General features: G+C 38.3%; 1 protein-coding gene across 2 annotated transcripts in view; it reads right to left on the bottom strand.

Annotated features, from left to right (window-relative positions):
• Positions 1-950: 950 nt before the first annotated feature.
• Positions 951-11,914, bottom strand: part of LOC107706643 (sodium channel protein type 2 subunit alpha-like) — a 41,334-nt gene continuing 30,370 nt past the window's right edge. For both annotated transcript variants that reach the window (XM_016510412.1, XM_016510411.1), the window contains exons 19-27: positions 10,517-10,671; positions 10,243-10,416; positions 10,006-10,128; positions 7,811-8,092; positions 7,636-7,689; positions 6,011-6,148; positions 5,539-5,643; positions 5,171-5,441; positions 951-3,358 (exon numbers count right to left, since the gene is read on the bottom strand). In XM_016510412.1, the coding sequence (XP_016365898.1) occupies positions 2,163-3,358; positions 5,171-5,441; positions 5,539-5,643; positions 6,011-6,148; positions 7,636-7,689; positions 7,811-8,092; positions 10,006-10,128; positions 10,243-10,416; positions 10,517-10,671 (2,498 nt within the window). In that variant the 3' untranslated portion in view covers positions 951-2,162. The remainder of the gene's footprint in view (positions 3,359-5,170; positions 5,442-5,538; positions 5,644-6,010; positions 6,149-7,635; positions 7,690-7,810; positions 8,093-10,005; positions 10,129-10,242; positions 10,417-10,516; positions 10,672-11,914) is intronic.

Here is an 11,914-nt window from a genome sequence, read left to right as displayed (position 1 = left end):
GACCGCTTATGTCTGTTGATATAATGAACATAAGTAAAAGTTTATCTATGTGAAGAAAAAAAAACATTCAAAATATAGGATGTGGCCCCTTTAAGATATACATAAATAAAAACTCTAGTCATGTGGTACAACGCCCAAGGAAATCGCATCACCACCTCTCTTCTTGGTGTCTTTGTGCAGATATTGTGCGAAAGTTATTGGGTTTACAGGCTTTAACAGGCATTGTCATGACAACAGAGTTGAAAGATAAAAGACAAGATTAGATAAGTGATTATATCACACTATTCTTCTCATGTTAACAGGGATAATCTATAATATATAATATAATGTTAAAGATTTGTGGTTCTACTATACACGTGGCTGTAAACAGTGTTTTACTTCGTTTATAAGTGCCTTATAGTAACACAAAAATGTTGTCAATTGAGGTGAACATCCATTGAACCCAGAACATTCATCAACGGGTTTGAGTCAAAATACACTGAGTTTGGCTCACTCTGCTATCAACAGTGGAAGATGTCAAATGGTTCAATTAATCAATTTTCGTGTTTGTGTTCAGTAAGGCAGTGCAGACATGGTCTACATCTTCATCCATAAATAATTAAAAAAACATTCTATGTGTGAAAGTCCTGATTAGTACAGTAGCATTCTGCTCTCAGCTTACTGAGCAATTGATTTTGTAGCACTTAGAACCTACCGGTGTGTGTGTGTGTGTGTGTGGTTTGTTCGGTATACGCTAATGCTAAAGTAAATGAGGTCCCGTTCAGATAATTCACTACCGGATATGATCGACATTCCCTAGCCCCTTCCACAGACGTGCCCTTAAATGAAGTAGTTCAGACAATCAAACCCATGAGTAGAAAAGTTCAACATGAATAAAAAAATTAGATAACAAAAATGTGCAGGTATATAATACGCCATTCAATAAGAACACCTCTCTTCTTGGTGTCTGTGCAGATATTGTGCAAAAGGCTTTAACAGGCGTTGTCACGACAACAGAGTTGAAAGATAACAGACAAGATTAGATAAGTGATTATATTAACACTATTAACACAAATAATCTATAATATATAATCTATAATATAACATATAATGTTACAGTTTTGTGGTTCTGTTACACATGTGGCTGTAAACAGTGTGAATTTTCAGGTTTATTTGCTTGGCCTCTTTTACTTCCATTATAAGTGCCTTATAGTAACAAAAATTTTGTCAATTGAGGTTAACATACACTGAACCCAGAACATTCATCAACGGGTTTGAGTCAAAATACACTGAGTTTGGCTCACTCTGCTATCAACAGTGGAAGATGTCAAATGGTTCAATTAATCAATTTTCGTGTTTGTGTTCAGTAAGGCAGTGCAGACATGGTCTACATCTTCATCCATAAATAATTAAAAAAACATTCTATGTGTGAAAGTCCTGATTAGTACAGTAGCATTCTGCTCTCAGCTTACTGAGCAATTGATTTTGTAGCACTTAGAACCTACCGGTGTGTGTGTGTGTGTGTGTGGTTTGTTCGGTATACGCTAATGCTAAAGTAAATGAGGTCCCGTTCAGATAATTCACTACCGGATATGATCGACATTCCCTAGCCCCTTCCACAGACGTGCCCTTAAATTAAGTAGTTCAGACAATCAAACCCAGGAGTAGAAAAGTTCAACATGAATAAAAAAATTAGATAACAAAAATGTGCAGGTATATAATACGCCATTCAATAAGAAAGACACCAGCGGTAGTGTTAGCACTAGCTACTGATGACTATAACATTAGTTTCTTTCAGTCCTCGGGATTGTGTAACAACACTCAAAACTAAAAGACAAACTCACACACCACTCTATACTTGCCATTTTGTTTCACACCAGCGTCCTTAGGGATTCAACAATCATACTCAAGCGTGTGTGTGTGTGTGTGTGTTCGTCGTGTCGACACTGGCACTGTCCTCGAATCAACGCTTTCCGTCAACACCATAAATGCACCCTAAGGCTAGCTCGGTGCGCACGCACACAATAGTCTAGACACACGCACATACACACACTCCGCCTCACACACACTCAGTTTGGCATTAGTTCCAAAACCGCTTGAGGTGAATTGCACCCCGGTGCTTGCGCTCCGCTCTGTAAACAGTGTCTCAGTTGAAAAGAACAGTCTCTGTTTCAGTCCCTCGTTCATTTTTTTCTGTCTCTTGCATCTTTTGCTTTGTCCTCCTTTTCTCTCCTCTCCTTTTCGTATTTGTCTTTCTCTGACTTGGCCACGCTGTTATAAGACGGCGGAGAGGCAGAGGAGGGAGTCATATCTGTTTTGTCCGACGCAGAGTTCTCTTGAAACTTTCCAATGACGAGCACCTCTTTCTCCGCGATGCGCACACTCCCATCTTGCAGCTGCTGTCGGTAGGCTTCGGAGGCCTTCTTTACCGTTTGCCTTATACGGTACCGTCGGAAGGCCCTCTGGATGACGACGGCCGACATCTCCTCCTGTTTCCTGCGGAGGGTTGTCGTGATTGGCTCGTAGGAGACTTTGGAGGGATTGGAGGCCATGAAACGATCCTCCATCTGTCCCCTCAGGGCATCCATCTCGCCCTCCTCTCCCAGTACCCTCAGGGTAAAGGCGAACAGGATGTCCAGGCAGTGGATGCGGTCGCCACTGACCATGGGCAGGTCCATGGCTATGAGCTGGGTCTTGTTTGGCTTGGGGATACGTAACGGAGGATCCAGAGCATCCGCAAAGTTAGAAAGCTTGTCGTACTCCACGAACTGTGTGGCGTTGGGATCAAATCGCTCCCAGACTTCGTAGAACATTTCAAAGTCGTCCTCGCTCAGTGGTTCAGCGCTCTCCTCTGTGGCTACGCTGAAGTTCTCCAAGATCACGGCAATGTACATGTTCACCACAATCAGGAAGCAGATGATAATGTAGCTCACGAAGAAGAAGATGCCGACCGAGGGGTTTCCGCAGTTGCCACGGTACATGCTGCCCGGGTGCTCCAATTCGCTGTCGCAATCCGGATCTTGCTTGTTCAGGATGGGTGCCAGGAGGCCGTCCCATCCTGCTGAAGTCGTAATCTGGAACAAGCAAAGCATCGAGTTCCCGAATGTCTCAAAGTTAAACATGTCGTCGATCCCCGCCTCGTGCTTCACGTAGGCAAAGTTGGACATTCCGAAGATGGCATAGATAAACATGACCAGGAACAGGAGGAGGCCAATATTGAACAAGGCAGGAAGTGACATCATCAAGGCAAACAGTAGTGTACGAATGCCTTTGGCTCCTTTGATGAGTCGAAGAATGCGGCCGATTCTGGCAAGTCGGATGACTCGGAATAATGTTGGCGATACGAAATATTTCTCAATCATCTCAGAGAGGAACATGCCTGACAAAAACCAAAAGTCCAGTAAGTGATCTCAGGAATCAATGAATTTTCCACACTATTTGAACTTAAAGGAATAGTTCACCCTAAAATGAAAATTACCCCATGATATACTCACTCTCAAGCCACCCTAGGTGTATATGACTTTCTTCTTTCAGATGAATACAATCGGGAGTTATATCAAAAAATGTCCTTTATAATTAGCTTTATAATGGCAGTGAATAGGGTTTCAGATTTTGAAGCCCAAAAAATTGCATCCATACATCATAAAAAGTGCTCCACACAGCTCTGGGGGGTGGGGGGTATTAATAAAGCCTCCTCAAGCGAACCAATGTGTTTGTGTAAGAAAAATATCCTTATTTAAAACTTTATAAACCATAATCTCTACAGTAGCTTCTGCCAACTGTCGTACCCACGTTCACGTGAGAATGGTGTCCAGGGGATGATGTAAGATGTAGGCGAACGTGGAAGTGACGAATGCAGAAGTGCAGAAGAGACAGCAAAATAAAAACACCAGTCACAAATTACAAATACACCACGAGAATTTGTGTGAGAAAAATGTCGGAGGATTTCGATATAAGCGAAGAGGAAACTAGTTTTCCTTTGCTGCAAACAAAACTTGGTCCTTGCGAGACTAACATATTCTTACCGGAGCTTACGCTACGCCTACTTCATCCACTGGAACACCACTTTCTCATAAATGTGCATAAGATACAGCAGTTAGCAGAAGCTAGAAATTACAGTTTATAAAGTTTTAAATAAGGATATTTTTCTTACACAAATGCATCGCTTCGCTTCAGAAGACCTTTATTAACCCTCCGGAGCTGTGTGGAGCAATTTTTATGATGGATGGATGCACTTTTTTGGGCTTGGAAGCCTGGAAGACATTTTTTAATATAACTCTGATTGTATTTGTCTGAAAGAAGAAAGTCATATACACCAAGGATGGCTTGAGGGTGAGTAAATCATGGGGTAATTTTCACTTTTGGGTGAACTATCCCTAAAGGTGATGGTCAAAGCATACTCTACTCAAATATAGTACAGCATTCCCAACATTACAGCAAAAGATCACCATAGCAGACATTAGCCTAAACTGTCTTCTTTGGACACTTTTGTCTTTCAGATCAATTAAGGTGTGGTTACATTGGTGAAATTCTGTGGACAAAAATTCCATTGTCTATGGAATTGTTTATAAGTTATAAAGTTCGAACTAGGAGATATAAACTTGAATTTGCAAGAAAAAAAGTCAGAATTGTGAAATAAAATAGTTAAATGTTATGTAAAATGTTATAGGTTTAAATAGTATTTCATGCATGTATTTCAACTGTAGGGCTAATACAATATGTCCCTTATATGAATATTATATAGACCTATTGTTTAAATCAAATTTATGCTTTATAAGTAGAGTAATCATAGCAGGTTTCATCCATTTTTTCCGTTTAAACGTCTGCGCTGCAAGTGACGTAACTGTGACGTCTACTCCAAATTGGTCTATTGTCAATAGTGTAGCAATGTTTGAAGCGCAGCTCACACTGAAGTCACTTTTAAACCATGCAGCTTTCTGTTGTTTAACACAGCGAATCTGTGTGACTAAATTGAATCCGTTGCAAAATCTGTATGGGGAAAACTTTCGATCTCAAGTGAAATTCCAGATTGCATAGATTCCAACAGAATTTACTGGATTTTGTCAGTGAAAATTAAATGTGATCGCACCTTTTCTGTCAAGAAGGAACATATGTTTCTTGCTTAAATCTTCAAAATGTTATTATAGTTTAATGATAGTAATAGTCTGTAGAACCTCCAAGACTTTCTTACCAACAATTGAGAGAATCACCACAACAAAGTCAAACACATTCCAGCCAATGGTGAAGTAGTAGTGCCGCAGGGAGATCATCTTGAGCACACATTCTCCAGTGAAGAGGATGATGAAAACCAGGTTTATCCAGTACAGAATATCATCCATCTCCTTTGTCTGGTCGTCGGTTTCCACCATCATGGTCACCATGTTCAAGCAGATCAGGATCATAATCACAATGTCGAAGGCTTGTTTGGTGATAAAGTCAAAGATAAGGCCTTGAAACTTGTTCTAGAGTGAAGTACAGAGAAATTGGCATTATTGAAAAATGTTGTATTAAATAGAATGGAAGTTCTTAGCGGTTAGGGGAGCAAGCTGTGTGTCATACCGTAGGCCTGGGAATTGGCTTCTGAGGCTTCTTAGATCCCAGTTTCTTCATGGCATTGTAATATTTCTTTTGTTCTTCTGTCATAAAGATATCCTGACCTCCTAGGTAAAGAGCAAATGCAGAAGGCTGGTTACAACCACGGTTTCATTATATGTCACAACACAAACATAATGCAACCAGGCCTCTGTTTTTCACCTCTGAACTTCAGGAAATGTCAAAGGGACAGTTCAGTCCAAACCAGGTCCTATTTATCTCTCAATACATTACCACTGTGTGCGCTTTACAAACAAAACCAGTTCAATAAGTTACGATTGTGTGCTCACTAAACAAAGCCACAGACTGTGTGCATATCACATTACATCTCTGAAAGTAAACTGAACAAACACACAGTGGTTGATTGAGACTGCACACTGTAATATGCAATATATTCCTTATTATCACTAAATTCACCTTCCTCAGTTTAAATACTTATCTTTTTCTTCTGTTGATTGAAGTTATCAATGATGACACCAATGAAGAGGTTAAGAGTAAAGAAGGAGCCGAAGATAATGAAGATGACGAAGTACAGGTACATGTAAAGGTTTGATTCATAGTCAGGCTGTTGCTCCAACTGCACGGGTACAAGAAAATGTTGTGTGTTATTACACATTTGCATTACTAATGTGCATCACAACTTACTCGTCATAAGCACACTCCTGCTTAAACATAAACAAACTGCTCACAATTGTCTATGTATTGTAAAAATACTTTTTTAGCCATTTGATTAATTTAAATCACAGTTATTATTAAATTATTTACATTTCATTTAAATTCAATTATTAAATCACAATTATTAATTATTCATTTGTTTACTTCAAAACAAGAATACAATAAATTGCCTTTTTGTGTATCTATAATTATTAGTAAATTATTTATAATATACAACTATAATGTTCATTAAGTCATATAATTATGCATAATATTGATTTATATAATTATATAATTAATATATTTATTAAACAATTCTAATGTGAAAGTTATATATTCTTTTTAAAAAATAGTTTTGTAAATAGTCACAGTAAAGGTAAATAAACATTGAAATGCCCAATGAACAAATATACATTGTATGGTGTATTTTCAGTTGGAGTAAACCACAACAAATACAAATCGAAATAACCTAAATAAAATGATCCTCAGTTTAAATATTTTTTGACATTTCTGGATCTCCTCGAATAAAGGTAGACAGTCTAATAGTTCATGATGCTAATCCTCAAATGCCATTTTTAAACTGTGTAGTCATAAATAAATAAAAAAATACAATGATATATTAAAGGCAGGGTATGTGATTTTTCAAAAACACTTTAGAAAACTGATTCGGGCCGAATAGCAAAACAAACTTTTAGCCAATCAGCAATAAGGGGCGTGTCTACTCGTCTCGTGATGTGGAGGAGAGAGCTTTCAGTGCATGGGACGGACATTAGCCGAGCCGAGCGACAGAAAGATAGAGATGGCAGATAAAAAAACAAAAGAGGAAAACGTCTGCAGAACGATAAGGCAAGAAGTAGGACCCGTGTAAATATCGGATCAGCTTTCCAGCGCTGGAGAGAACTCAAGGAGCGGAGAGGCCTGCGATAGGACGCCGAGGTTGCTTTGTTTCTTCTCAATAGGTGAGTAACACCGTGTCTACAACAGCTAAAGTCTGCCTACACTGGACACGATCAAACGACCGTTGAAAACCATTTGAAATTTGTGTCAGCACGTCATAAATAGAACCCGGCAGCAGTTTTCTGTCGGGATTTGTTGCGCCGCGCCACTCACGTCCGTAGACACGGTGTAACATTAGTTTTGCTTTGTTTCACAGAACTAATCGTTGCCTGGGTTGCGTACGTATATGTGGGGCGGAGCTATCAAAATAGGGGCAAGACCCTTTTGGGGTAGGGGCGTGTTTGTTTTGGTGATTTCAAATATCAACATTGGCTACCAGAAATCGCTTACTCTGCCTTTAAGCAGACAGTAACAGAGAATTATGGAAAAGGGTCAAAGGTGGTTTGAATGTAACAATGCAGTATGAATGGTTAAAAAAAACATCTGTTAACTGCACTGAAGAGAAACACTTACATTACGAGAATCCACAGCTGCGTACATGATGTCCATCCATCCTTTAAATGTGGCCTTATGAAAAAGAACTAAATTTCAATTTCAATTAATATATCCTGTGAATATGCTACAAAGAGAAAACCTCTTTCTAAGCAAAACATAAATCATAGTCGGGCTATGTGTTCAGCTCACTCACCACTTGCAGTAGCGCCAGGTATCCAGCTCCCACATTATCGAAATTAATCTTCACATTTTTCCAGCGCGCCGAGTCATTGTTTGCAATCAAGGCAAAGCAATCAGACTTGTTATTGACCACACTGATGGGAAACATCTTATCGCTGGTGATATTAAAACAATGGTAGTATTTTCCCGCAAAAAGGTTCACCCCCATGATGCTGAAGATCAGCCAGAAGATCAAACACACTAGTAGCACGTTCATGATGGAAGGTATGGCTCCCAGCAGGGCATTTACTACAACCTAGAAGAAAAGAAATACATCATGTCACACACAAATACATTAATATATATTCACTGTACACTCTTGCTATGGACACAAGAGCTGCGAAACTGCACTGAACTTTCTGAGCTTCTATAGTGGATGGTTTACTTGCTGGTAAAAACTAACCTTTCCATAGATTTAAGATAATGCAATTCTAGGAAACGACAAGATGATTTTCAGAAGGTTAACAGGGTTTTAAGAATAGCAAAGCTAAGTAAATTTTATCCTACATTAAGATTGATTAGCTAAAAAACAGAGTAGGCCTATTTGAAGAATGGCTAATGTCTCAATCTGCCTAATTTACTCTATAATTAATAGCTAAATATCTTTCATTATTAACCGACTGTAATTCTGTTCATAGAACAGAGGACTTTAACATATAAACATCTTGCAGGGATGTATCACACATATCTTTGAGCTACCAAAATGTGGACAAAACAAAAAATGAAAACCGAAAAAAACCTTGTGGAGACACGATGACGTCACAACATTTGTTTACTGCAAATGAAAAGAGACACATAACAGAGAAAGAAATGTAAGGTCAAGTCACAAACACCACAAAAACCACCACAGAATCATCAGAATAGATCAGAGCTCTCACCATAGCACATGCAGAGAGGCATGCACACTAAAGAGAAAGGTCTAAAAATACAACAGTCTACATACAATATTCATTTATTCATGTGATTAGGATGTTCTCATTAATATTCACCAACAGCATGCAAGAGGACTACAGCTTCCCAACATTTAAACAATTAAACAGTATTTTTGTGTGAGAGTGTGCTGTTTTTCTCAAGTAGGACAAGTTCTAGGATCAACTTCCTTGGTTCTGGGACAGCACTGGGATGAACTGATCAGATTTTAGGGTTAGGGCTGATGTTAAAGAAATAGTTCACCCAAAAATAAAAACTTGTTGAAAATGTATTCACCCACAGGCCATCCAAGATGTAGATGAGATCAGAAATTTTGCATTACACAACTTGCTCATCAATGGATCCTCTGCAGTGAATGGGTGCCGTCAGCATGAGAGTCCAAACAGATGATAAAAACATCACAATAATCCACAAGAAATCCACACACCTCCAGTCCATCAATTAACATCTTGTGAAGTGAAAAGCTGCATGTTTGTAATAAACAAATCCATCATTAAGGCATTTAAACCTTAAACCTTGCTTTTGCCCAATGTATCGATAATCTATAATAATGCTTCCTCCAATGAAAAAGTTCATCCCCTGTTGTTCTCTTACATCAAAATCCACAGAAATATTTGGTTAGAACTGTTTTGGACTGTTTTTGCTTGTAAATGGCGCTTGATCTACGCATATTCCTCTCTTGATTCAGATGAGATTACTTTTTCACTGGAGAAAGCATAATAGATAGAAGACTAGTATTTTAGCTGGAAGGAATGGTTTGAAGTTAAAAATGTGTTAATGATGATTTTTTTTTTTTTTACAAACACGCAGCTTTTTTGCTTCACAAGACTAACACTTATAACACTTAATTGATGGACTGGAGTCATGTGAATTACTTGTGGATTATTGTGATGTTTTTATCAGCTGTTCGGACTCTCATTCTGACGGCACCCATTCATTGGTGAGCATGTGATGTAATGCTACATTGCTCCAAATCGGTTCCAAAGAAAAAACAAACACATCTACATCTTGGATGGCCCCAGAGAGAGTAAATCTTTAGCAAATTTTCATTTTTTACCAATTACATATGGATTTGCAACCACTGAAGCATAACTGTCATGTGAATTGTTAAATCACTAACCTTACCAGCCAGTAGATACTCTGTAATGTTAAGGTTTGGTTAGAAATAAGGTTAGGCATCCAGGAGCATGTCCTACTTGGTTAAATCACGCCACGTGTGTGTGTGTGTGTGTGTCTTACCCTCATTCCCTCAAAGCGTGATAATGCTCTCAAAGGTCTAAGAGCACGCAGTGTTCTCAGGGACTTAATGGCAGTTAGTTCAGAGTAACCAAGAGCATTTGCTACCAGACTCACTAACGACACCTGTAAAATAAAAACATGCAGCCAATCATGAAGGGACTGTGTTTAGACCCAGAGAATACACACTATCCACTTACACACACACACTGTACAGCAGTATATAAGGTCCATACATACATCAACAATCAGGAAGTCAAGCCAACACCAGGCATTGGTGAAGTATTTGACGAAGCCATAAGCAACCCACTTCAGAAGCATCTCCAAAATAAAGATGTATGTGAAGACTTTATCTGCATATTCCAACACTGTCTTTATCGTCTTACGTTGCTCGATGTAAATGTCCTCAAAAGCCTGAACACAGATGCACATCAACAAATTTACTTGTTGATTGTTTGTCTAATAAAAAATGATTGAGTGGGTGAGTATATTGTGTTTGTGTGTGGGTTCTCACCAATGCTCCACTGCTGAGTAATATCATAAAGATGATAAAGGATTCAAACCAGTTGTGCTCTACAATGATGAAGCAGGTTTTCCTGAGAATCCACCAATTCTTCCCTTTTCCCTTCTCCACATCGACCTGACAGCACTGAAACCTCATCACACAGCCTGAGCAAAAGACACAGAGAAAAGTAACAATGTTAGTGGACAGCAGAACAATTGAGCTCAGTGAAAAAGTCAACACTCCTAAAATGTACCAAAAATTCAATACTAAAAGTCTCGGTTTGGGACTATATATGACATAAAGGGGTCAAACTAGCTTTAGCTGTAGCATTTTTTCATGCTTTCATTCAGATCCATGTCTTCAACCCTTAAACAGGCTGTTTTGTTACTGTACTTTATGTACCCTTTAAGACTTTTAATATTGTTTAATTGGTGAACAGTCATGCTGCATCTTTTTATTTTTTCATTATTTGTTATTAGGATTCTTTGATAAATATAAAGTTCAAAAGAACAGCATTTATTTTAAACAGGCATTTTTGTAACAATTGAACTATCTTCACTGTCACTTTTGATCAATTGAATGCATCTTTGATGAATAAAATATCTAATTATTTAAAACAGTCAACTTATTTCAAATAAGTATATTAGTTTTTGAGTATATTAGTCTTTACATACTGTAGTACATTTAAATCTTTTTCAGAAGAACATCAAATAAATCTGGTTTCCCAAGCTGTGCTCCCCTTAAAGTTCAAAGCAGTATTCACAACTCATTTAGCTTCTGTAACATTGTATTTGAGGGTGAAAGCTGGGACTATTTAGAAATTGATCCTAATAAACGGCCATTCTATAACCACAATGGATTCAAGAAGAGTTTTCAGCTGATTGTAGAGCATTAGGGCCCTCTTGACCTCAATTCACCCATAAGACCATCTTGACATATGACAACAGTAATGCTCAAATCTACTGCTATAATTGCTGTTTTCTCTAATTAACATTAACTGGCATGGAATCGGTGCGTTAACTATGGCAATAATTTAGAAAGGCTGTATTACCTACAACAATAGGCGTTCCCAGATGAACGTTATAATAAACCCAAACTCACAACAACATGCAGAGATGGAGTTTGAGACGCTCCACAAATGTGAATGATATCAGTTCCTGTGGAACTACTGTAAAGGGAGCCGCTGTGTGACGCACGTACTTAATCTACACGTATGTAAATAATTAAAGCGCATATACTGTATTAGAACTGCATCGCATAATTATTTAATTAAATCGTAGCGTTTGTGAATTCACAATTATGCTTAATTATGATTTTTAAACGGGTTTAATATATCATGCAGCCTTGGAAAACAGACTAATAATGTGTTTTATACATTCTCGTCTGTGAAATGCACCCCGGTATTTT

Source organism: Sinocyclocheilus rhinocerous, unplaced genomic scaffold (assembly GCF_001515625.1).
Source record: "Sinocyclocheilus rhinocerous isolate Xijiao unplaced genomic scaffold, SAMN03320098_v1.1 scaffold1285, whole genome shotgun sequence".
Taxonomy (NCBI): Eukaryota; Metazoa; Chordata; class Actinopteri; order Cypriniformes; family Cyprinidae; genus Sinocyclocheilus; species Sinocyclocheilus rhinocerous.
The sequence above is the reverse complement of the archived record's forward strand: the minus strand, read 5'-3'. Positions and strand labels throughout refer to the sequence as shown.